This window comes from Sylvia atricapilla, chromosome 3 (assembly GCF_009819655.1).
Source record: "Sylvia atricapilla isolate bSylAtr1 chromosome 3, bSylAtr1.pri, whole genome shotgun sequence".
Taxonomy (NCBI): Eukaryota; Metazoa; Chordata; class Aves; order Passeriformes; family Sylviidae; genus Sylvia; species Sylvia atricapilla.
Genome location: NC_089142.1, coordinates 20425346 through 20450776, shown reverse-complemented (window position 1 = coordinate 20450776; position 25431 = coordinate 20425346). Strand labels below are relative to the sequence as shown.

The window sequence follows — 25431 nt, the reverse complement described above, 5'->3', positions numbered from 1 at the left end:
ACCTGTGGTTGACCTGATGGTTGAGGTGATGTTGGAAGATGTCAGCGCAGGTATACATTCATCATCTTGGGAATAGCCTGCCTGAATGGCACGCAAGTAACTGTGGCTTCTTGTTCGGAAACATCCAGGGAGGTCAAGGGCATCCATTGCCTGAGCTTCAACTTCACTAAACACTGATTCACACACCGATTCAAATTGTCCATTAACCTCTGCTTCACTCATCTGAATAAACAACAACAATGCATTTGATTTTTGACTTGCTTTTTTGTGATCATCACGGCCTCAACATCTCAAATGGACACCTGTACATTGATGGAGAACTGTTTTAGCAAATAGTTAAAGTGTAGAAATCCCTTCTGATCACATTCACATTGTTTAACTTGCATCAGCTGTTTATACATCTGTATTAAATGCATCACACATGCCATACATTAATGTTACATTTAATATCCTTTGGCATAGCTGAGAAGGGACCCAAGCCAAACTCACTTCCTGGTTAACTGGGTTAGCTGTTCTCTGCCGTGGAAGAAGCTTTTCTTCAGCAGCATTATATAAAATCTGACACTTCTACCAGCAGGTGTGCTATGGAACGCTGCCCGGCAGAGCAGTCCAGCTGTGCCTTCTGAACCCTCTATCAGATTGCCCCCTTGGGGTATTTCAGCAGCAGCCTCCAGCTCCCTGCAGTGCTTGGGGAGGACCCAGCATTTACCCACTCTCCCTGCCTTGCAGGTTGGGCATGATGCAACGCTCTGCCTGTTGTAGAGGCAATTTTCATGATAAAAAGGGCTTAGGCAGAGTGGCCAGGCTTGGGGAACGTCTTGGTAGATAACCATATATTGCTGTTTTGATGATTAGTGCCTTAATTCTACCTACAGCATTTTTCAAAGGTTCACTAAAGGCAGCCCAAACTACCTGTAAATGTGCCTGAAAAATTCAATATTATGTTTATCCAAAATCAGATAGGAAGTTAACACTGGACAAATAATTGTATGAATTTCTGAAAATATTTTTTTTTCTAAAAAGTGAGTGCTAGAAATCAGGGTGAGTATGAATAATTTTCTGAGTTAAATTTATGGCATCACTAAATGGCACGTCCAGTTGATATTAATTTTCCTATACAGCTGCTAAGTGCTCCTAGTACTTTATTCATCATGGAAAGAGAGTCCCATCAAATGTTTTAAAATGTTTTAGGGTTTTGCTTAAGTAAATGGAAATTTTATAGAGAAGTCCTGATGATAATGAATATCTGGTATTTTAATTTTGTGCAAGACCTTTTTGGCTACTAAAAATCTTCTGAAAAGAATAAAATTACTCTTAATAAAATCTTCTTTTAATGAAGTTAAGTAGACTAATGCAATCTCAAAGAGATTAAAAAATCTTACTCTGAACTATTTCCCAATATTTTTGATCAGGAAATGTATGGTAATTTAGTCCATAAACTCTGTAAGTCTTAGCCACTTCTTTCAAACTAAGGTTATTGACAGTAGAAAATTAAAACTTTTCAAACTTAAATTAAAAATATAAACAATGGAATTCAGCATTCGTCTCGAGTCTACCCTCTGTCAGGGGTGAGAAAGTAAGGATCTCACAAAAAAAAAAAGCATAAAAAATTACCAAAAATTATACAAACTGCTGTTATGTGGATGGAACAAGAGGAGGATGGTGTCATGGAAAAAGAACAGAAAACAGCAAATGTTCAGAATCTGGTATTTTAATACATTTGCTTAGGGTAAGATCTAGTACATATATTTATTAATGGTCTGGGAACAGCTGGACTATGAGGTAGCAAATGTGTGGTTAATACAAAGTTGCATAGGTTAGTGAACACTGAAAAACCAAGGAGCTGTATCCAGCAGGTTTAGTTAATCTGGCCAATTGAGCAATCTACCTGCAAATGAAATCTATTGTAAACACCTTCCAGGTAATGCACACTGAAATGAAGAATTTAACTGCTACTGAAACCAATTAATCATCATGGACAGCCCAGTGAGCATCTCTGTGCACAGACATGGTCAAAGAGGCAGAAGATGTTAGAGTAGTTCTGTAGGAGAATATTGTTAGGTGGCAGCTGACAGTCTTTGATTTGAATGCAGCATTTAATACACATGAAACTTTCTCAAAAGCAGAGTGTACTGAAGAGATAAAATAACCAAATCAGCATAATAAAAACCAAGGCATCAGAACAATGGGAACAGTTTTCACAATGGAGCTGTGAAAAATATAGTGAAAGGTTTGGAAAATGGCTGACTGTTTCTAATTCTAATGTGTGCTACATAAGAATATATTTAGAATTACCTCACATAAATTAAGGAATTTGACTGAAGGGCATTAGTCAGGTGACTAGCCCCTCCCAGGTCTCTACAGTCAGTGGAGACTGACAAGCATTTCCAGAGGGCTCTCAGCCCACTTGGGATGTGCACTGTCCTGGAAGAAACTCTTTTGCTCCATTAACTACAGAGTAAGCTTTAGCTGTTGCCTCAGTTAAAAGCCTCAAGTTAGATGAGTGGAATCCAGGCCTGAATAGCCATGCAATACAAATTGAATATGAATGAAGTTGCTTTAAAAAGATTTCTTTTAACATAACCATTGTGCATGTATACCCTTAGGTGGCTCACTAAATGGTCTAAGAAATATTAAGTACAATGTCTGAGAAGAGGGCAGGGCCCATCTGTCATGAAACAACACAGGGAAGAAAAGTCAGGACCAATAAACATTAAAAAATTGGGAGTTTTATGGGAAGTCCTCTGCTAAATAGGACATGGACGTAATTCTTATGGCTTATTGGAGTTCAGGTGTGATTCAGACCTCACCTTACCATGAGCTGGTACTAACTAAACCTGTAGGGAGGAAAACTCCCCCTTTTCAGGTGTCTCCATACATAGAATAGTTGATGGGAATTATTCTTTCACCTAAGAAGAGTGAGGAACTTGATTTAGGCGGAATCACTGCTCCTTTGGAACATTTTTTTTTCAATCTATATCTTAATCTGGCAACCCACATTTACTGAAATCAGAGCAGGTATTTTCAGATGATGAGCATTGCAGGAGTGTACTCCTAATGCTCAGTCTGAATCTTCTTAATATTTATATGCCTAATACAGACTGAAAATAAAAACATCAGTATTTATATTTTTAATGAAAAATAAATGAAAAAGATCATGTTTGATAGTGTCTCTTTGCCTCTAGCATTCAGTATTTTTCTTGAAATTTTGAATAACATTCCTTAGAACTGAATTACTTCCACAATTCACATCCTCAGTTTGATATTAATTTAAAAAATGCAAAAAAACCTAAAACCATCAACTAGTTACAACTCTCACATCTGCAGTTAACCTAAAAGAAAAATTATAACAAGAATTTCCCACCTGACTAACACAGCTGGCCTGACTGAGGGTGCTCACTGCTCTCATATAGCTCTGATTCCTTGAGCGAAACTTTGGGGAATTGTAGTTTGCAGAGGGATCCAGGTTGTGACCCCCAGGCACGTCACTTGCAGTTTGAAGGTAGCTCTGACTACAAAGGAAAGAGGAAGAAAAAAAGGAAAGCGTGTAAAACTACAGATGGAATCAATTAGGACACTAAAGACAGTAATTTGTATGAGACACACAAACCCACTCCCCTAGGTCCAAACTTACTCTTTATAAAAAGCATCATAGATCTGTTGTAGCCAAATGTCTTAGCACAAGTAGATAATCTGTTTCTGTGTCTGCTACCTAGATGGTATGAAATTTTAAGTCTTTGCTGTATTTAAACATCATCAATCCTCCTGGCTATTAATGTTGAACTTTACTAAAAGGCAATGTCTTGGTCAACAGGAACAAAAACCAGAGCTAAAGCACAAACCAAAGTAACTAAAAATATTTCTTCATAGATAAAATCTGCTGCTTGTAATCTGTTTTTCATCAGGGTTTTAGGCATCAAGAACTCTTTTATCCTCAAAGAATTTATATAGTTTTACAAAAGATTAAAATATCCCATGTTCAGCTAAAAAAACAAATCAATAAGTTATTCCGAGCAACTGCATGAAGCTGTAGAAATTGTTTTATTACAACATGTCTCCTATTTTGCAGGACTGGGACCATAACACCACACAGAGCCCTTTTCAGTATGCTTTCACACCAAGAGTCTTCATGTTTTGTCTTCAGTGTATTAACATTCCAGGAAAATAAATAAACCTGAGAAAAGTGAAGTACTTTGCCTTGAATACGAAAAATTAAACTCTGGTACACCAGAGTTCTCATAACCTCCAGAAATCAGATTTTAGAACTTTCCCCTGCACATGAGTGCAGAAATGAATTAACATCCCAGACAATATTTGGTTTCATGTGGTTTAAAGGCAGCTTTTATATTTATTCCTTAAAGGTAGCTTGAACAAAAACAGTTTCTGGGCAAGTAGATTTGTGCCAGTTGAATGTCTAATATTGGCCATACAGTTACTTCATGCTGAGCTGGCAGAGCTGGTCAGTCCAGCAGTGTCTGTGACGTGCCTGGGCTGTTGGAAACTTCCCTGTGAAGGGTGAAGCTTCTTCTCGTAAGAACCAGAGTGAGAAGGCCAAAGGTTCAACTCCTCCCACAAGACGAAGGACAAACCCGGGTTTTCTTTCTCAGACCTTATTTATCAAATATTGAACATCACCATAGGCTGGTGCTAGAGGAAGGACTCAGCCTTCCTCATGGAGCAGACACAGCCCAAGCTTGGGTGTAATCCCTAAGGACCACTCTGGGAAGAATCTCAAATATTTTATCATGGCTTTGCCTAGAAAAGCAGAGTACTGAGATCCATCTCCCCATGTGGCCATGTCCTTTGATGTCTGATGATCCAGTATTCCCTCACACCACCAGCTGCAAGAGCAGATGGGATTTAGAGACCTTTATACTTGGGAGGTCTGTTCTCCAGCATTTCCATGTGTTGTACCATCTCAGAGTCAACACAGACATAGCTTTGCTCCTCAGTGCATCTGCCTTAGATTCATGGAATCATTTACTTTGGAAAAGGCCTCGGAGATCATTGAATCCAATTGATAACTAAATGCTGCCAAGTCCACTGCTAAACCATGTTCCTAAGTATGTCATTTACGTGTCCTTTAAATACCCCCAGGGATAGTGACTCAGCCATTTCCCTGGGCAGCCAGTTCCAATGCCTGATAATTGTTTCAATGAAGAAATTTTTCCTAGTAAATTTGCTGGAGCATATCCAAAGAAGAGCATCAGAGCTGGTGAAGTGAAAAAAGGGATGAGTTTTGTTTTCATCTTTGTTCAAGGCAGGTGTTCATTCAAAATCCTAAGAAATTTCCCTGGAGAAAAAATCAATTCATTTCTTCCTATCTGTACAGTTCCTTCTATAGAATGTCTCTGTAAGCTCATGCCAGAGATAAACTATGTAGAAACCATGCTATAACTGCTAAAACCAAAATGAAAATGTAAGTGATTATTTCAGGTATGTGCTCAGAGGTTAATTAAATCATTACAGTCAAAGTGATTCTATGATTAAGATAACAGTCTGATAGTGGGTCTAATTTGTTTCTAGATGATAAAAGCAAGAGCTTTTTTTTGTTCCCATAGGTATGAAGACAAATATAATAGATTAGATGAAGTGGTGTAAAGCCTCACTATACAATTTTAGTTACTGGATGTAACTTCCTTTCCTCTATAGATAGGCTGATGGCTGCTCCATGTCATTCTGATTTTTGCATATGCTTTACCTATTTATGGAATCACAGAAAGGCTTGTGTTGGAAGGGACTTTAAAGATCATGTAGTTCCAACTCCCTGCCAAGGGCAAGGACATCTCCCATCAGACCACATTGCTCAAAGGCCCATCCAACCTGCCCCAAACACATCCAGGGATGGGGCATCCACAGCTTCTCTGAGCAACCTGTGCCAGTGCCTCACCACCCTCACAGTAAATAATTTCTTCCCAAGATTAAACCTAAATCTCTAAGTTCAGAACAGGTCACCCCTTGTCCTATCACTACCTGCCCAGGTAAAAAAGTCACTCTTCCTGTTCTTTCAAAGCCCCCTTTAAGTACTGAAGGTTGCAAAGGTGCCTTCTCTTCTCCAGGGTGAAGATCCCCTCAGCCTGTCAGCCTGTCTCTACAGGACAGGTGCTCCAGCCCTCTGATCATTTTGGCCTCCTGTGGACCTGATCTAAGGGGTCCATATACTTCTTGTGCTGAGGACAAGTATGTGGACATACTGCTCCAGGCAGGCTGTCACGAGGGCAGAGAGACTTTTAATCTGTCTGGTATTGTCAATAATCTCTTTGATGTTGTTATGTTAGTATTTTTCAAAACAAGTAAGTCCCTCCTGGATGTTCTGCTTGTCAACATCAGGTTGCAAAATCTAGATTCTGAGGTCATAATCAGTTTGTTATAGAGATGTTTGAGATTTCATTAAAACATAGGCCATATAAAGAAAAGATAGAAGGAATAGAATTAATAGAATTAATAGAAACTACTGTATGAAATACTTAAAATTAATTAATTTAAACCTAATTCTAATAAGTGTCCCCTTTGCTAAATACATCTTAACAACCTAGTATTTAATTAATCACGTTCTGATTTCTTCTTAGGTACTGCTGTCATTAAATCCCATCAACAATTTTTACAACAATAATTTCTTATGGAAAGAAGGCCAGTATTCCATAGTACTTCTAAGCAGCTGAGTTTTGATGAATGAGTTTGGATATTACCTGATAGTTAAATGATTTTTCATTTATCAGAGGAGATTAATTGATCCATGCAACTGTAGCAAAGGAAAAGAAATGTTATATATAAAAGTTATAAAAGGCTATAAAAGCTATTTTACACTAATTTGATTAACACTTTGAAATTTTCCTGATAAATAGAATTATAAGTGTTTATTTCTAAGATATAATCTAAAAGTTATCCTCTAGGATAAATGTGCCAATACATGGTGAAAATTATGACCTTGCTGTAAACATGATCCAGAAGTGAAATCCCAGAATTACATGAAGAAGCTGCTTTCAAATGTCATGATCTGTCAAGTCTCATGCTTTTCAAGAATGCTAGAAAACACAATCAACATCTGGCCATTTAAATGCTGACTTTTTAATGACATCCACTCTAACTATAAGCTTAGGAACAAAATTCTTGGCTTTCATTTCCAAAACATCAAAGTTCTTTAGCTTTGAAAAAAGAAAGTAATTTTCTTTTATGTTCTGTAGCAGAATAGATGATGTTATCTCTCAGCTGATCACTGCAGAAGGGCAAGACAAGCATGTGCAAATGAGATGTTTTAACAGATCATCTCCAGGACCACTAAACAAATATACACAGTAACATCAAAGAGGTGGCTCTAAAAATCGATACTATGGAAAAGAAGGAATAGGGTGAGACTAATAGGAAAAATTAAATTAGTACGTCTGCTCTCTTCCCATTTGCTTTTCTGAATAGACTAGATTTTAGGAAGAGATGTCCTTTAAAAGCTTTTCTGCCCCCAAGGGTTACTTTCCATTTTCTACTGGCTTCAGAAGAAGTTCATGGCAGCCAGGCAGAGGTCTTACATTTAATGAGAAATATCTTAGCTGAAAGAAAGGCTCAAAGCCAATAGAAATTTTTGGGGGAAAAGCACTTCCATGTAATGACCTTGCAGCTGTTGAGAACCTCCACCCTAAGAGTGAAGGACTCTCAGTGAAGATAGCTAAATTTGCAACAGTGCATTCAGCACTCATCAGATTACGTGAGTGTGTTCAGGGAAGAAAAATACTGTGTTATAACCAGATAAAGTGAACTATAGCATGACATGCTTATCTGGGACAGTATAACTGATAGCTTGCCTGATAGCATAGCTGGGACAGCCTGTCACCCTGTACAGAGTGAATTGCAGTGAGGTTAGACTGTGTATTCCAATAAAAAATAGGTCAAGAATAAGGGAAGAGACAGAAGTCCAAAACCAGTCTGAAGCAGTTCCTAAGAGTCTTGCATTACAGTCTCCATTTTCTTGCATTTCTCTTAACTGCAAAAACTCAGGCTTCTGTATCCAAACCTCAGGTGCCTGATGCTCCTACTTGAAAGCTGACTCTTCCTCCAGGCTCAGAACGCACATTTACCAGAACCCCCAAGGACAGCTCTTTTTCATTCTTGACCTCCGAGATCCTAATCCTTACTGCTCCCTTTTTAAGTCCCAGCTCACAGTTTCCTGTTCAAGATCTTCTAAAACCTCCCCCGGAAGTCAGCATTGGGCCACTTATCCTTCTGTCCTCTGCAAATTTCAAAAGTACCCCTAACACCTCTATTTGTCATCAAAGTCCTGCTCAAGCTGCTACAGCCACCTATTCCACCTCCTCACTTAGGAGGCTACCACTAATCTAAAATGTCTTTGACTTCTTGTGCAAACTAACTGTTCTTGCCCACACTTTGTCAAGAGTAAAATTTAAGAGCAGAATGGGGAGAAATAATTGCAGGAAAACACCCATTACTTTAACCTTACACCAAGCAACAAGATGTGCTAAAAATCCCTCAAACCTAAAGAAACAAAAAAGGATCACTTTTTAAAAATCTTTTGACTCCAAACCCCCAATTTTAAATTTGTGTTTTCCCTTGTTTTATAGTCATTCTTAACAGGACAAATGTAAAAAATATAGAAAGAAATTAAATTTCTCATATACTAAAATCAAAAAGTACTACATAAGGTTTGTGAATAAATTCCAGGAGATGGAAAAAGATGTCTAATCTCCTAATCTTTCCTTAACTTATGCATTTCTAACAGAAGACTTGGAAAACCAGAGAGCTATTTAAAACCCATTTTAATTAAAGGAATAATAATGCAAGCTAATCCAATAGCTGCAATAACACATTAACTAATGATAAGGGAAGGGCATTAACTAACAATAATGGAAAAGACTCTCATCATCTCCAGCAATCTAATATTTAACCTTCTATTTCCTTTTATATTGATGGTGCATTTATTAAAGGAATAAGATACTTTATAAATAACAGAGAGCTAACATGATTTAATTTTTTTCCTGAATTCTATTGTTTTATAGAACTTTTGGAAAGTTTATGGGACCATGGACAGTGTCTGAAGTAGCACAGTGACTTCATATGTGGCGCTGGGAGATTTGAGGTGTTCCCACTGCCATGTGTTCCACAGCACCTCACACCACTCAGTCAAAATCTATCATTGTGTGTAGCACTTGGCCCATCTTTTGTCATCACTGACATCTGACGCTGATGAACACCCAGGACGGTTTGTGGAATGCTTCCTGAAGTTTCTTGGCACTGTTGCATGATGAGTATTGCTGTGAAATAGATTTACAACACACAGTACTGCGTTGGACTTATGCAAACATTCCTTGTTTTGCACAAGATGAACCTTTTTGTTGTTTGGTGAAAACATATAACTGTATTGTTTCACTTTTAGGACAGCTTGAAATGCCAGAATTAGAAAATAGCACAGTTTTACATCTTATAGCTAGCCTAGGGTCAAAACAACACTGAAAAATCACAAAATCACAGAATCAAGTAGGTTGGAAAAAACCTCTGAGATCATCAAGTTCAACCTATGACCTAACACCACCTGGTCAACTAGATCATGGAACAGAGTGCCATGTCTAGTCATCTGAAACACCTCCAGGTACTGTGACTCCACCACCTCCCTGGACAACCCATTCCACTGCTCAGTCACTCCTTCTGTGAAGAACTTCTTTGTAATGCCCAACATTTCCTAATGCCCCATGCTTCTTAAACCTCCCCTGGTGCACCTGAAGACTGTGCTCTCTTGTCCTGTCACTTGTTGCCTGCAAGAAGAGGCTGACCCCTGCACAACCTCCTTTCAGGCAGCTGGAGAGGTCTCCCCTGAGCCTCCTCTTCTCCAGGCTAAACAACCCCAGCTGCTTCAGCTGCTCCTCACAGGCTTTGTGTTCTACACCCTTCACCAGCCTTGCTGCCTTTGTCTGGACATGTTCCAGCACATCGATGTCCTTCTTGAAATGAGGGGCCCAGAACCAGATACAGGAATCAAAGTGTGGCACCACCAGTGCCAATGTTGTGGTTTAACCCACTACAGCCAAGTACAGAACTAGAAGCCCCCTAACTTCTTCCTACAAATTCTAATTCCTGAGCAGCAATACTTGACAGCCATAATAACCCCAGGGGAATAATGGACCCCTGAGAAAGGGATTTCTCAGTCACACTGGTTTTGTTTTTTTACTGTTTTCATTTTCTAGTAAGTGATTGACATCTTTATCATAAACCTAATATCATTGTTGAAAACATTAAGACTGTGATGCCAGCAATATAGTTGCCAAGCCAAGGTCATTCCTTGATCTACTCACATTCAAAATAATGATCACTCCCCAGAGTACCTCTTCTCTGTCAAGTGTTCAGCCACCAGTGCACCCTGAGTCAAGAAGGCACTGAAAGTGAATTAACGTCTTCTGAGGCCTCTAAAAGTTGCAGCAAGGTCACCTTCTGACTCTGAATGGGTTTATCAGGTTTATTCAGGGAGCATCCAATATAAAGAAAGTCCATGTTCCATCAAATTAATTTTTGGAATTGCCATTTTCTAAAATCATACCTTTTCATTTTCATGATCATGCCTGCATTTGTGCAAAAATGTGAGGATGAATGGGAACATTAAAGAAAGTACAATCACTTCTGTTCAAATCAGTATATGCAATTCTGAAGTATCTTTCTGGGACAAAAAGATAAAATTTGTAAAAGAATTCATCTTGGGTACCTAAAAAGGAGGTGCATTTGAATTATCAAAGTAGCGGCAGTTATCAAAACCTATTTTATTGAGAGATTTGCATTTCAATGGATATTCATTTCTCTATCTGGATCTATCTTAACTATGTCTTTCCAGATACGTGAAATAACTCATTGACCAGAATCTAATGATTAAGCTTAGCCAGCAGTGCCATTGTATAGCAGCTGCGAGTCACACTGTATCTCCATGGAGCCCTGCTGGAGTCAATAGAGCTCTGCAAAGGGGCCCAGATGTGCCTGCATGCAGCCCATTGGAGAACTCAGAGTGTAGACGTTAAGTCTGATTTTCCCTTTCAAATAGCACATTTAGTTTGGCTCTTTAGAAAACCTAAAGTGCACATAATTCTCATAAATTTATCTGTAGCAAAGACTTCCTTTTCTAATATTGGCCAGTCTGAAACATCTTTTTGATCACTGGTAGATACGAGAATTTGGGCCATATGAAATTATTTAGATGCCTAGATCATTCATCATTGACCTTTTTAAAAAGTGTGCCTGAAAGATATTGAACATTTGATTTATTACAGGAATATGCCAGTAAAGAGCTGGAGACTGCTGTTTCCATCCTTATGAAATCCGTACTAATCACTGGTAGGAGAGAACTCTTACTGTCAGTAAGTGTTTAGGGATTTGGTACAACATGAACCAGAAGAGAATGAGAGGAAATCATCAGAATCATTAAACAGTCTGGTGGTTTGATCACTCCTTGCAAAGATAGAGAGGATATAGGCTCAACCAAGCCTGTATTCCAAATCACTCAGAATGTGCATGTAATAAAAGAAGTAGGATATAAGAAATCTAAACTTGAAACTTTCTAAAAAGTGACAGATTTACACATACATCTAATCTATAGCTAATCTTAAAAGTCGTGTATCCAATATAATATTTTGAGCTTGCTCTGGCGAGCAGGCGATGAGTTAGTCAGTATCAACAAAATCCAGGCGGATGCTATGGCAAAAACTTAAAGGGCATTTAAAACATCATGTAGGAGTTCAGCAAATGGGTCTATGGATCTAAGCCGAACTCAAATATTGAATGTATGTTCCTAAATCCATTTGTTGAACTGAAATATTCATTAATTCTTTTAGGAAACTATCTCACTTTTTTTTTTTTTTTTTTTTTTTTTTTTGGTGCATATATATGTACACATGCAAAAAATCCTAACTGGGTAGAACAAGTGTAGACTATGGGCTATCAGGACTCATTAAAGCATCTGAACATGAGGTTAATTTAAACACACATGTAAGTCCACTAAAACAAGTAGATCTAAAGAAAATAAGTGACCTTCATGCTGAAGTTGAAGATATTAATGAGACTATGTAATTTCTGGAGAAGCAATTGAGTAGAATTAGGAAAAGTGAATATATATACATAGATACATATATATACATGTGTATAAATGTGTGTATATATATATATATATATATATATATATAATTTCTGGGGTTTCAACCAAAAGCATCTTAATTTTCAAATCCTTGCCTGAAGGAGTGTTTCTGTATACATCCTTTATAGTCCTATTTACTTTTTATTGAAAACTAAACAAATGAGAAAAGCAGCTTTTGATCCTTTTCAAATGAAAGGTAAAGCTAACATATTTTTGGAAGCAGGAATAAATAGGCACCAAAAACCAGAAGCATATTTTCCCTTGGATGTCACTATTTGTACTTGTTATATTGACCAGAATCTTACTGCATTATCACTACAATCCATCATGTAATTGCATTTTTCTGAGAAAAGCCTGCTTTATTCCTGAAAAGACTCTAGACTTTGTTTAGAGCTTTAGTATCCCCCTTCCATCCCTAATCCAGGGTAATACATTTCAGGCCTACAACATAAAGCTAGTATTTACTAAAATGAGGGAGGAGATTTGGGCTCAGTGACTCCCTGTGTTTCACACTATGTTACTTCTCAGAGAACAAGATGCCTAACACTGCTTAAGAGCATTTGTTATTATTCTGCAAAGGAAGAAAGATGGGTATGTCTTCTGACCCCACACAAGATGTTTCCTAGGTAGCCAGATGACTCTCTGCCCTTCATCAGCATTCCCTCTTAACCCTGCAGCCTAATCTAACCCAGATCTTATTGACTGCAGCAGAGAACACTATCACCATGCCAGTGGCCCTCTGATTACATTATTAGTTGATAAGGCTTTGTAATTAGCCCTCAAACTCTCCTCAGTAAATCTCCAATTTCACCCCTCAGAGACTTTGAGTAGATGCTACTACACTATAGGGCCTCAGAAAGCTACTAATGAAGTGTGTAATGAGGCTTTTTAGAGTCAGAAGATTGAGGGGAAAAAAACCCAAAGATAAATAAAAAGCATATAAAAGATGAGGGTTCCTTTTCTGGTGATTTTTCTCATCTCTTCTATTAGGAATATTTCTCAAGAGTAGCTCCTAAACCATTTCTAATTTAAAATGTAGAAGAGCTAATAGCAAATCGAAGTTTACCTTAAAATTAAAAAAAGGCTTGGATCACTGGTGCACAGCAATGGATAATGTTGAAAGAGGACATTAATTTCTCTAGCAAGGAAGGTGTGCTTTAACTCTCAATCTGTGACATTTTTGCAGCACACCCACATGTGCACACTTACCCACAGCCTTTTCCATGTACACTGGCCAAGGGGTGTGTCTTAGGAGAAATACCCACAAATTTGTTTGGCACTAAAGAATAATGGAGTCTGCACTGTCCTGGACAAAACTGGATGAAAACCCGCAGGGCTGGTTTTATGCATTGCTTCCAAACTTCTCTTTGGGCTTTCATTTTCTCATGTTGTAAGCACATTGTGGTTAGCACAAATGGTTGCAAATTGAAAGATTTTATTTTTTTTTTTAATGGAGATTTCCTGTATGTCTTAGAGGAGCCTATGCTGTTCCATGATTCCTGCTGCGCCACCAGGTCTGGCAGCTAAGTGCTGTCAGATCTTGGTGAGGTTTAATCCCCTTGCTGTGTGCTTTGGCAACATTTTTGTTGCCATAATAAAGTCTGCAGAACAGAACATGTGGATATTCCTTGGGTAAGAGTCCAGATAAACATTAAGTTAGTGTGGCCATGGACAGATGCAATCTCTCACTCTGAAAAGAGGCAGAGAAGTAAAAGGTCATTCTCTCACTCTGGTTTACTATAAGCCCAGAAAATATGTCAACCATTCCAGGTTTTAGACATATTAACTTACAATACTGAATAAAGTGTTTTTTGTTAAGATATCAGACTAAGTAAGGGTGGCTGAAATATGGACATGCATCATGCTCTTCAGGTGGCCATGGGTGTAAGCAACCTACAAAACAAAGATGTTAAACATCTGAGGGAGGCACAGATGCTCTCCCTCCGTGAGCATGATTCATAGTTTAAGGTACTCATTCCATACAGTGGCCAAAATCTGGCAGAGGATTACATGAAAAACTTAATCTTGGGTTTTCAAGACAACTTGAAGTATCACTAGTATTGCAGTGTGGTAGTTTGCCAAATAATTTGTACTATGGCAGATTCCCTTCCTTGCTGAAACACTACATTTATGTACTGCCTCTGTGCTCACACATCCTTCTGTTTTCCCACCCATTAGCTTAAGGTGTCTGGAGTACAAGAACCAGAAAAGTCTGCCATTAGAGGTTTACAAAACAAAAGAACATATTGCTGTCACTGAATTTATTTTACTGTAGCTTAACCTATTTCGTCTTTATAGTTTCCTGTGAGTCACTTCAGAGCATAATGGAAAACTTCAGCACAGCATGATTCTTCATTTGTGTGAGTGATACCAGTGTGGTCTTCAAATAGAGTGTATTTACTTTAGGCTAAATGCTATTGTTATCACTTTTGACTAAATGGTGAGATATTTTTCAGTGTCTTTCACAGCACTTCAAAGAGGAGATTTTGAAAATGGAATTCGCTATTTCTACAGTGTTGCTCTGTTCATTTACATAATCAGTATATTAAGTAATTTTTTTCCTGAAAGTGAAAAGCATCAAATAACCATATTATCTTCAGTTTTTCAGAAGAGTGCAAATTTCTTATTTTATTTTCAGCTTTGTTTTATGGATCCCAGTGCCTCTGATGCTTCCACCTCAGCTTTGCTTGGTTTTCTCATAAATACTGAAAAAATGACATTTATGAGGTTGGAAAGATACTCTTGCAAATCATGTCAGTCAGTCTCTCTCCCAGGATTGCTCAAAACTTACTTAGGACAGGGACAGACATTCCCTTTGTTTCAGCTATCCATTCCATAATCTGTTCAGTTGTTTTGATCTTCAATGCAAATGAAAACACCTAGTAGTATATGACATACCTTCTATAAACTACTGCCTTTCGACATAGTTTTACTTCATCTTCAGTACCATCACAGCACAGCAGAAGACAATGGACTGAATAGAAGAGCTTGCTTTTCACTTCTAGTATACAAAAACTCACATCTGAACAATTTCATATAATCAATAGTGAAAAATAATTTTAAAATATATACAAAAATCAACTTTATTTTCCCAGGGCTACTGGAAGTCAACCTAATTTCCACATTAAATAGGACTTCTGGCACCATTCCAAGACAACAAAAATTTGAAAAGGAGCAGATTCAGGTATGTGTCCTGTCTCCAGCCAGCAAGTCTGATTGCATTATAATTTGCTCAAATGCAATTTCCTAATAATACTAGTAAATTACGCTGATCTTCAACTTGATGTTATTGGACTAAGTAGTGCAACATACATACTATTTTGTTCTTTGAAACATAAAGCATTGAAATTCATTTATCTTCAGTGAGTAACCTGGACATTAAGGTGCATTTAATTTTTGAAAAGTCCAGAAAAGATTGAGCCCCTTTATGCTATAGCTGTACTCAGAAATAAGCCAGGTCCATTACCTGACACTTTGGCCAAGCTTTCTTATCCTACAGTGAGAGTGGCTGCTTCCAACAGAGCTGGTCCCTGAACTATGTCTTGGCACTATCCAGTGGTGAGACAGGTGGCCTGGGGGGGAGAGGTGGGCTGGGAATGCTGCCTGGCTGTGCTGTCTCTGACAGAGGTAGTGATCAGATGGCTGTGGTTGGGTGTATGACCTGCCTCTGTCAGCTTTATAAACCAGCAGTGGCAGACTGTGCACTTCCTTTTTTTTTCTCCAGCTTGGAATAAAATATGCTTCTTTTCAAAAGCAACTTAAAAGATAGTATTTTCAGAATTTGAATGTTTCTATTATATAATTTATATTTATCTATTTGTATTTATTTATTCAGATGCAAATATGCATTTTTTATTGTTTAGAAACTTTTAATGTTCAATTTGCTGAATCTTTGAGCAACGCAAACCAGTAAAATAGAGCTTACTTTCATAGAAACATAAACAGAATTTAAATGAGAAAAAAGTCCTTGCAAAGATGCCTAATAATACTCAGAGGGGAAACATACACACACATGTCAAACGTCTGTTGAAGGTTAAGTGAAGGCTGTTCAAATTTTCATTTTATTGCATTCGGGGTATTAATGGAAAACTAGGCTTTTTCTTATTAAATCCATCTACTTTTGTTTTGCAGCCAATAAATGTTTTTATACTGCCAAAACTATCAATATTCAGCTTTTATTGCAAGTCTACTGGTGCTCTGGCAGACCCCAGTTCTGAGCTACTCTGTCACCCCAGCAGAGGAGTAAGAGAATTAAATCTCCATTTTATTTCTGTGCACTAGCTCCCTCCATCTGGGTAAACAAGCTAAAAAGCCAGCTAATGCAGCTGACATATTGAATTATGTAATTTCTCATAGCACATGCCAGAAAAGCTATTCAGCCCTGCTATACATGCAGGAATGCTGTTCAAAGCCCTGGCTTCTGGTTCAGTAGCATGATCAGTGGTACAAATGGTGCTTGGTAAGGAGTGGGGATTACTGAGCCATCCTGGAGGAGGAAGGAAGGCTCCATAGCCATTATCCATTGCTGTGCCCTTCATAGACACCCATCAGACAGAAGAGGCAACCTCATTGTCAGGGAGAGAGATATACAAGGAGGAGATGGTTTGTGGTGAAAACCCAAGTTTAGGATCAGCACTTTGTATTTCTGTGCAACAAGAAATTTTCTGTCTGCTTTAGGATTGCTGAAATCTGGAGATTTTTTGCAAGAACAGCTTACAAGAACCAGAATAGTTGTCACATATCTGCTTGAAGCTCACTGGAAAAACCTGTGAATGTTCACCCAGTTAGGCTGGCAGACTCAAGGTGTTGCCTTTCAGTTTAAGGAAAAATTGAGGACTTAAAAGATATCTGTCAGCAGGAGCTGCCTGGCTGCTCAATTATTCTTGGTCTAGCGCTAGTGAAAAATTTTCAGCAGAACCCCTAATAATAATTTACAGTATTACAAAAAGCTTCCTCCTTTTCTGTCTGGTTAGTGGTAACTGTGCCACAAAATCCTCTGGGGCCATGAACAAGCACAGCTGTCAAACCCAGTACATGCATCAGCAGTGCACCAGTGCTTTAATCAATTAAATTTTGAGTGGTGTATTTGCAATACATGGAAAATTGACAGAAGACTCAACATTTGGTATTAGCCCACTAATAACCACCTGCCTTCAGGATGTAAAAAATCAGGAATACTCGCTTTCTTGAAATATATTCCTTATTTGAATATGTATGTTTAGTCATGTCTAATTGCTGTCTGAATCTGTTTATCAGCTGTAGTGGTCTAGAGCAGGCACCAAGATCTGTCACTCACTGGAAAATTTGTGCTGGTACCTTGATTCCCTCGAAACCATATATGGTGGGATGCCCAACCATAGCTGAAAACAAAGAAAAGCATAGAATATATTCTATTTGGTCTAAGTTCTTGAAAGTTAGACCAGTCTCTAAGAAAATATTTCAGTTTATGGCACAAATAAGATAAGACAAACCCTCCAAAACTAGGATGACTGCAACCAAACTTCCTCTGGGAATAATGGCCTACAGCAGTGCCCAGAACCCACCCAGGCAGCGGCTGGGACAGTAAAATATGAAGCAATGAAGTTGGAAACTCTTTTCTTCAATAACAGTGAAAGTTGGTGAGCTCCTTGCAGATTGCAAGGTAAATAATTCAATTTAATTAAGCCCAAAGGATTTTTGCATAGGGTTTTTGTGTTGTCTTATGGAAAGGTGAGGCACTATGGTAAACCATATGGTATTACCCACAGAACCATAAACAACACTTGGTCAAATGTTTCACTCCTAATTTTTCTAGTCCATATCCCAGGCAAAAAGATAAATTTGCTAAGCCGTGAGAAACATCCAGTCACATTAATAGAATATGCAGATTTTAAACCAGGTGATCACTTTCAAAATCCCCTGACAAGAATGTTTACAGCTTACTTATAAAATGTTATATTGAAAAGATTAAAAGGAGAGGAAAATAAAGATCTACTGGAAACCATATATAGCTACATATTTCCCTGTAGTTTTAAGATTTGCTTTTGTTATTTAATAGGCCATATTCTAGGTAATACGAATGGTAGTATGAATGAAAAACAACCCAGTCAAACAAAATCCCCCATAATGTGTTTAATTCAGTATGATACAGTATAGCTGATGCATCAACCATTACACTGATAAAAAAGGTGTAAAATTCCCAATATGTGATACAATTCTATATTTAATTGTGTATCTAGTATAGAATAGAGTATATTTTCTATTTCAGAGAAAGCAATGAAATAACAAAAAATTATAATATAAATCAATCCTTCTAAAGAAAAAAAAAATCTGAACTTTGAACTTTTGGCATAAAATATATATATATTTCCTTCAGTAACCATAAAAACTTCATTTGCAAGTAGAAAGTTTATTTCATGGATGGAAGAAGATGGCAGCTTTTCATCCATTAACCACATGAAATGGCAGCTATATTAAAATGAAGCCCCAAAATTACCCTTTAAACTATTTTTTTCTTATGGAAGCTGACTGTTGCCCATAAGACAGGAAGAAAAGTTATCCAAGTCATGCCAACTTCCAGAAAGATGTAGTGAAGCTTACTTTTGATGATCTCCGAGTGGTCTTTGCCCAATGGATTTTAATAATGACTCTGGTCGAACTGTTAATTTTGGTGATGTCTTGGGGCTAGTATCAGAATCTCCACTTTCTTCATCTCCCATGGCCTTAATATAGCTCCCACTTCTCATTCTTCTGCACGGGATCTCTTCGTCTTTCCCACCAGCTGGGTATCCTCCCCATTCATCCTGAGGTACCTAACAGACACCATAAAACAAACACACAGAATGTGTTTCATTCTTTCCATATGTTTAAATATCTCCTTCCATTTTTCATTTTACAAAGTAATGAATTTTTTATTCCTCAAAAACAGTTTGCTTACAAAGAGATTTCTAAGAACCTTATGTGATTTTGCCATTGAACTTCAATTTCAGAGTTGGAATTTTTCAGTTTATAAATGTTAGAACACAAGAACAGTGAAGTCATGGATTGTGAGCTGAGCTGCAATATCTATATATAGACATGCTCTAAACTGCAGGAAGCAGCTTAAAGTTTGCACATAGATTTTTATCTGATACCAGTAAATTAGTTCAGGTATCTCAGACCTAGAACTCATTGAAAGCTGAGCACTTTGGGGTTTATCACCAGCAGTCCTTAAGAAGGGCCTTCAGGGAGGTGAATGGCATAGTTAAGATAATCTAAGCCATGACCTCGGCATAAATGGATAGGATTATGATTTAGGGCAAACTTCTGTGGAAAAGAAAGAAAAATAATTTGTCTTTTTTCTCTTCAGAAACCGCAAAATAGTTGATAGAGACTGTAATATATCAAAAATGCATCCAGTTAAATAATGCATGTGGTTGCAGGATTGAAATTGCTTTTACGCAAGTGAATTTCCAAATAGTAAGGTTGGTAGTCAGATAATCCTCACTAGCGGATGGAAATCTCTCTTCACCACAAATTACCAAATAATTTAGCAGAAATGGATTCTTCAATCCAAAGTGAAATCAGTAATTGCTTTTTATTTTATTTTATTTTTTTCATTTAAATCTTCCAAGGTGCTCTGGTTCTAACCCAGAAACCTCCTTATACCTTTACTCAGTTTAAAGGATATAGACAACTCTCTGAAATGCATTTTAAGGACTCATGGTTAAAAAGTAGGCTGGGACAGAGTTCATCAGTGGACAAAGGCTGATGTCCTTGGCAGCATCAAATCCTTTATCAACATTATGATTCCATCTATATTAAGCAGTTTAATGCCTTTATTTACCAATATACCTTAAGTCTGAATTCTCAATTAAACATATATTCAGTAGTTTCTGCAAAGCAGGATGTCCAATAAAGATTTTTAATTCAAACATATTTGAAATCTTCTGTCTACAGAGTTTACTGTGGAGCTGAAGTGAATGCTTCCATTAGTATCAGCAGTCTTGGAGATTTGGCTTAAATAACTAATATGATCTGCTTGCCATCTTTGTGGTCCTTTCATGACAGACAAATTAGCCATGCACAACAGGTGAACAGACCTGGGGCTTTGAGTCTTAAAAAGGGATTAAGGGAGAAATGAAGTTTTACAAGGGGGTGAACAAGTGAAAATAAAGATATTAAATTGAAAACTCCAAGTGTAAGAGGGGAAAAAAAAAAAAAAAGGGCTGTAGACGAAGTCAGATAAGAAGAGATTTAATTGATTGCACATATTAGAAAAATGTTAGAGATAACTATCAGAGGGAAAAAAAAGGAGTCATATTCTTATACAAAGTAATAGGACAGACCATGAATCTAAGTGAAATATGGGTTAGATCATGCAAAGAAACAAAATTTTCACATTGTTCAACTTTGGATGGTGGTTGGAAAGGAAGCATAGAAAATCTTCCCAAACTTGAAGCCTGTAAGTGTGATACATCATTCTCATTTCTTTTGAAATCTTACAAATATGTGTAAAATTATTGTTGCAAGAATGTTTTTTATGATTCTATGAAACCTAAAAGATCATTTACATGTAGTCATAGTAGTCATACCCAGTCACTTAAAATACTAAATATATATATATTTAATACAGTATTTTTAATCTACAAGTGACAACACTAACAGCTGTAAAAATCTGAGTTAGAGAGCTATTTTATTACTTGATATCATCCAAACATACTCTTATTTTTAAATATTCTTTATTAAATGTATGTCAGCATGGCTAAAGACAAAATTCAAATGCTGAAAATGCAGCTACTGGCATCTATATAGGCCCACTACAAGATATACTGTTAAATTTTCAGTGCTCAAGCTTAATTATCGTGTCTTAATATTATGTTCTAAAAAATCCCTCAAAACCTCATAACTTTTTCATAGAATAATTATTTGGGCTTGAAACTCCTTTTATTCATTTTAGTTCAAAGATAATTAAATAGAAAATTTAAAAAGACATTCACCAATAACCTTTTACTTACTCAAATGCAGAAAATTATTACTTTCTCAACTTTATTTTTCTGAAATTCCATGTTCAAATAACTAGATAAGGACTGGATTTAAATGAGTACAACACAGTCTTGTTTGTTGATTGAAGTTGCAATCTTAATTTAAAAGATAGGAATGACTGGTTTTGTACATTAAAGTATCTAAAAATTTGAAATTCTTCACTGTGATAAGGACAAATCTTACAGTTATGTGCTTTACTGTTTCTGTTGATTGCATTTCTTTTGCTGTCTGTATTCGTAAGTTGTATCAATTCACATAGCAGATAAGACCAAAGCTAAAAACCAAATAAGTCCTGTTCCATTTGTGTATGTGATGTGTGCAGGGTACACAAGGCAGCAAGAATCCCTTTCTAATCAGACCAACTCATTTGCTATCACAGAACCATTTATGGTTGTTACAACATTGTTCACAATTAAAATATCTGGGTTTTGTTGGATTCTTTTTTTTCATTTAAGCCATTCAAAGGAGGAAAATACAATGAAAATATTTCTGCAACCTGGCAAGGAAGTTTGACCCTGTGTCCTCTCAGAAAGTTTCCTTCAGAGCTCTGGAGAACAGCTGGACTCTTTTTGCCATCTTCAAAATAAAAAAAAAAGAAAAAAAAAGAAAAAAAGAAAAAGGCCCTTGACATTGTTTTTCCTCATGGATTGAGAATAGAAGCAAGATTGAGGCCCAGTTCAGCCTAGTTCTTCATTTACTTGTGTTGATAGGTTAAAGACTTGGAAAAATCTTTCCAAATCCAGGCCATCTCAGACCCCAACACAGCTTTAAAGAAAAGCAAAAACATTATACAAGTGCAGTAAAGATTCTTATTTTGAGACATCAACAAAAAAAATTGACATAATGTATTAGGGTCATTAAATATACATCTTCCAAAATATGGAAAGGACTTTTACAACTTGCAGAAATTCTGTCTGACAATAGTTACCAGGCCCTGAAATTCCCATCTGCAGGGCTTGCAGCTGCTAATTTGGAATAATTACCCTAATTATCTACTTACATACAGTGATGAGTGCTGATATTTATAATGTCTAAAAAGGCCTTCCGTCTGTTCTAGATGTTAACAGGAATCCTTGTATATGTAGTTTCTATCCACAGAGGAGTTAGACTGCATATTACCATACGAATTTCCTTTTGCAAGAACAAGTGGCTGACAAGGTCTGGCTGCTGATCTGGTTATAACTATCACAGAAAATGATGAATCTCCTTCATAAGTATCATTCACTGTTGCTGTAAGGAGCACCAGGTTCAGAAATTTTGACATCTTTCAATTGTCCATCTACTGGTTCAATTTGATATCTTACATTAATCACCTAGGGTTAATTTTAATAAAGCATTTGGTACCTGACACTTACTACACGTTATGAAGCTGAACTGATTCATTCTGAGAATGAATTCCATTACCTTAGGAAGGATCCTAAATTCCCCATAAAGGCATGAAAGGTCCATCTTGTTAGCAATCAAAATTTAAAACTAAAAGAAAAATTTCAAATAGTTCTCCTTTTTTAGACTTAGAGTATCTGAATACAGGCAGCAGAAAGGCCTTCTGTTATTTTCCCATCAGATCCTAAAATAATTTGAAAAAAAACCAAAACCAAAACAACCTTTGGGTTATTTTGCAGGGGGAGGGGGGTTGGTGGTGGTGTGTTTTTTGTTGTTGTTTTTGGTTTTGTTTATGTTTTTTGTTTGTGGTTTATTTTTGTTTTTTGGTTTTTGTTTTTGGGGGTTTTTTGGCGTTTTTTTGAAGGACAGTAGCCTTATTCTTTCCTTCTATGATGAAACAAATGTGGAAGAGGAAGACTTTCTTGGTCACCTTCTAATCAATAATGTTTGGAGTTCTCAGGAAGAAGAAGACCTAAGGCTCATAAATAAACTATTATGGTCTCCTCCTCTTTTTGTCACTCCCAGCCTTTTCATGAAGTAGTCACAAATTGCCTGGGGAGGGACTCCATTTATATGAAAGGTTTTGTGATCAGGCACTTACCTGAAAAGAAGGAGCTCAGTTATAGCCCCTAGGCCAAGCACTCACATGAATTTAATGTAAAAGAATGTTAGGAAAAAAACTTGTGGAGCCTCTTAATGAAGAAAGAAGTGCCTTTGCTCCAAACTGATGTACATGCTGCTGCTCAGAATGCAATTCAGGGAACTGATTGTGGTGTTTGACCTAAAGAAGAAACTGAACTGTCATCTTCACAGTGGATATTCTAGAAACCTCGTTACTATAAAATCAAATTTTCTTGTTTTAGATGAAATGTCACTATCCTTGTTCTTTTTTAGAAGTTCATGTCTTAAAATACCCCTTACTACTAATTTTTTTGGTGAAATATCTGGAGTGTCACACGACCAGTTAATGGTCATGAAAATTATGATTTCTGAATTTTATTCTAAATCTTATTTCTATCTCCCTTTTATAGAAAAAGTACATATTTGTGTCAGTCGAGGTCTTATTTTTCTTCTTTTATTATTTTATATGTTTTACACTGTGTTTTAATTTGATTAAAATGGACCAGGCTGCCCAGGTAAGTAGCTGGATCACCATCATTGGAAGTATTTAAGAGGCATGTAGATGTAGCACCTAGAGACATCATTTAGTGGTGGACTTGGCAGTGCTGAGTTAAGAGATGAACTCAATGACCTTAAAAGTAATTTCCAGTCTAAATGATCCTCTGTTTCTATTCTTCCTGTTGAGTGTACTGATTCTGCTTTGACCAGTTCTGACAGAAGAAGGATTTTGGGCCCCTAACTGGGCTTCAGCAGTAAGTCTGTCCCTTGATTCTCAGAAAGAAAAAACAGCATGTTGTCAGGGAAAACAGGGATGGATTTAACAAAACTACAGAACACACTAGAAATTATGGGATCGATGAGTCTGGAAGGGACTCTGGAGGTCTCTAGCACAGCCTTCTGCTCAAAGTATGGTCAGGTACAGCAGGTTGCCCAGGACTGCTACAAAGGTGGTGAAGAGCCTTGAGGGGAAACTGTATGAGGAGCTGCTGAGGTCTCTTGGTCTGTTCAGCCTGGAGGAGACTGAGGGGAGACCTCACTGCAGTTACAGCTTCTTGTGAGGAGAAGAGGAGGAGCAGACCCTGATCTCATCTCTGTGGTGACCAGTGACAGGACCTGAGGGAATGGCCTGAAGCTGTGTCAGGGGAGGTTTAGGTTGGGTGTCAGGAAAAGTCTTTTCACTCAGAGGGTGGTTGGGCACTGAACAGGCTCCCCAGGGCAGTGGTCACAGCACCAGCCTGACAGAGCTCAAGGAACGTTTGGGCAATACTCTCAGGCCCATGGTATGACTCTTGAGGATGGTCCTGTACAAGGCTAGGAGATGGACTTGATCCTTGTGGATCCCTTCCAAGTCAGCATATTCAGTGATAATTTGACTGTGTCCAACTGGGTTTTGAATATTTCCAAAGATGAAGACTCCACAACCTCTCTAGAGAACCTATTCCAATGTTTGACTCCACTCAGGGGGAAAAAGCTTTTCCTTATACCTTATGAGAAATAGGTAACCTAGACCCCTTAAATCTAATTCTAGGAGTGTGAATATCTAGTCTTGTATCTGAGCAATATTGATGACAAAACTGGAAGAAACAATGAAAAATTCATTCTTCTGGACTTTGTTAATTCGATGTTTTTTTAGTTTATTTCAGTTTAGGGTTTATCTAGAGCAGTCAAAATAGCAACAGCCATGGATATTTCAAAACAGACCTGTTCCTGTTTTTCCATTCACTTCTATGGCATTTACTCACAGCTCCCAGAATTTTAAAGATGTTCCACGACTAAACTGCTGATCTGCTCAAAACTGCTGATTACTTTACTATCTAAAACTCTTCTAAATAAAGTGCTTCAGCTGAGGGAGATGATTATCACTTCTTCATATTTCTCGTTCCCAAAGGTTAAAGTGAGGATTATCTACCACATAGGAGTTCTGTGAAATTTAATTAGCATGCAGATATGAAATTAACTGAAATATTGATTTTTACCTAAATCTTATTTTAGTAATACAAATTTCACATTTTACTAGAAGCAGAAGCGGTCTGCACATGTAATTAGACTATATATGATGTGAAGAAGGATAAGATATGAAACACTGTTGGAGATACACGGTTTTTGTAATTTTAGAGAAAGCCTGGTCAAGAGGATGACACAATCTGAAATGCAGGTAATAGGTTTTCTCCCAGATCATGTCTTGAAAAGCCTCAGGAAAACAGCCTTTGTGCCCAGCTGCAAGCAGATGAAAGCAAATGACAATGTTGGAGAGCAGAGAGAGGTGACTTTTTGCAATGGAAGAAAGTTTCCTTGATACTACAGTGGAA

General features: G+C 37.4%; 1 protein-coding gene across 1 annotated transcript in view; it reads right to left on the bottom strand.

The window, feature by feature from the left end:
* DLGAP2 (DLG associated protein 2) overlaps positions 1–25431 on the bottom strand; it is a 97854-nt gene that overhangs the window by 47229 nt on the left and 25194 nt on the right. The window contains exons 3-5 of the mRNA XM_066314899.1: positions 18695–18906; positions 3365–3512; positions 3–222 (exon numbers count right to left, since the gene is read on the bottom strand). Of these exons, the coding sequence (XP_066170996.1) occupies positions 3–222; positions 3365–3512; positions 18695–18906 (580 nt within the window). The remainder of the gene's footprint in view (positions 1–2; positions 223–3364; positions 3513–18694; positions 18907–25431) is intronic.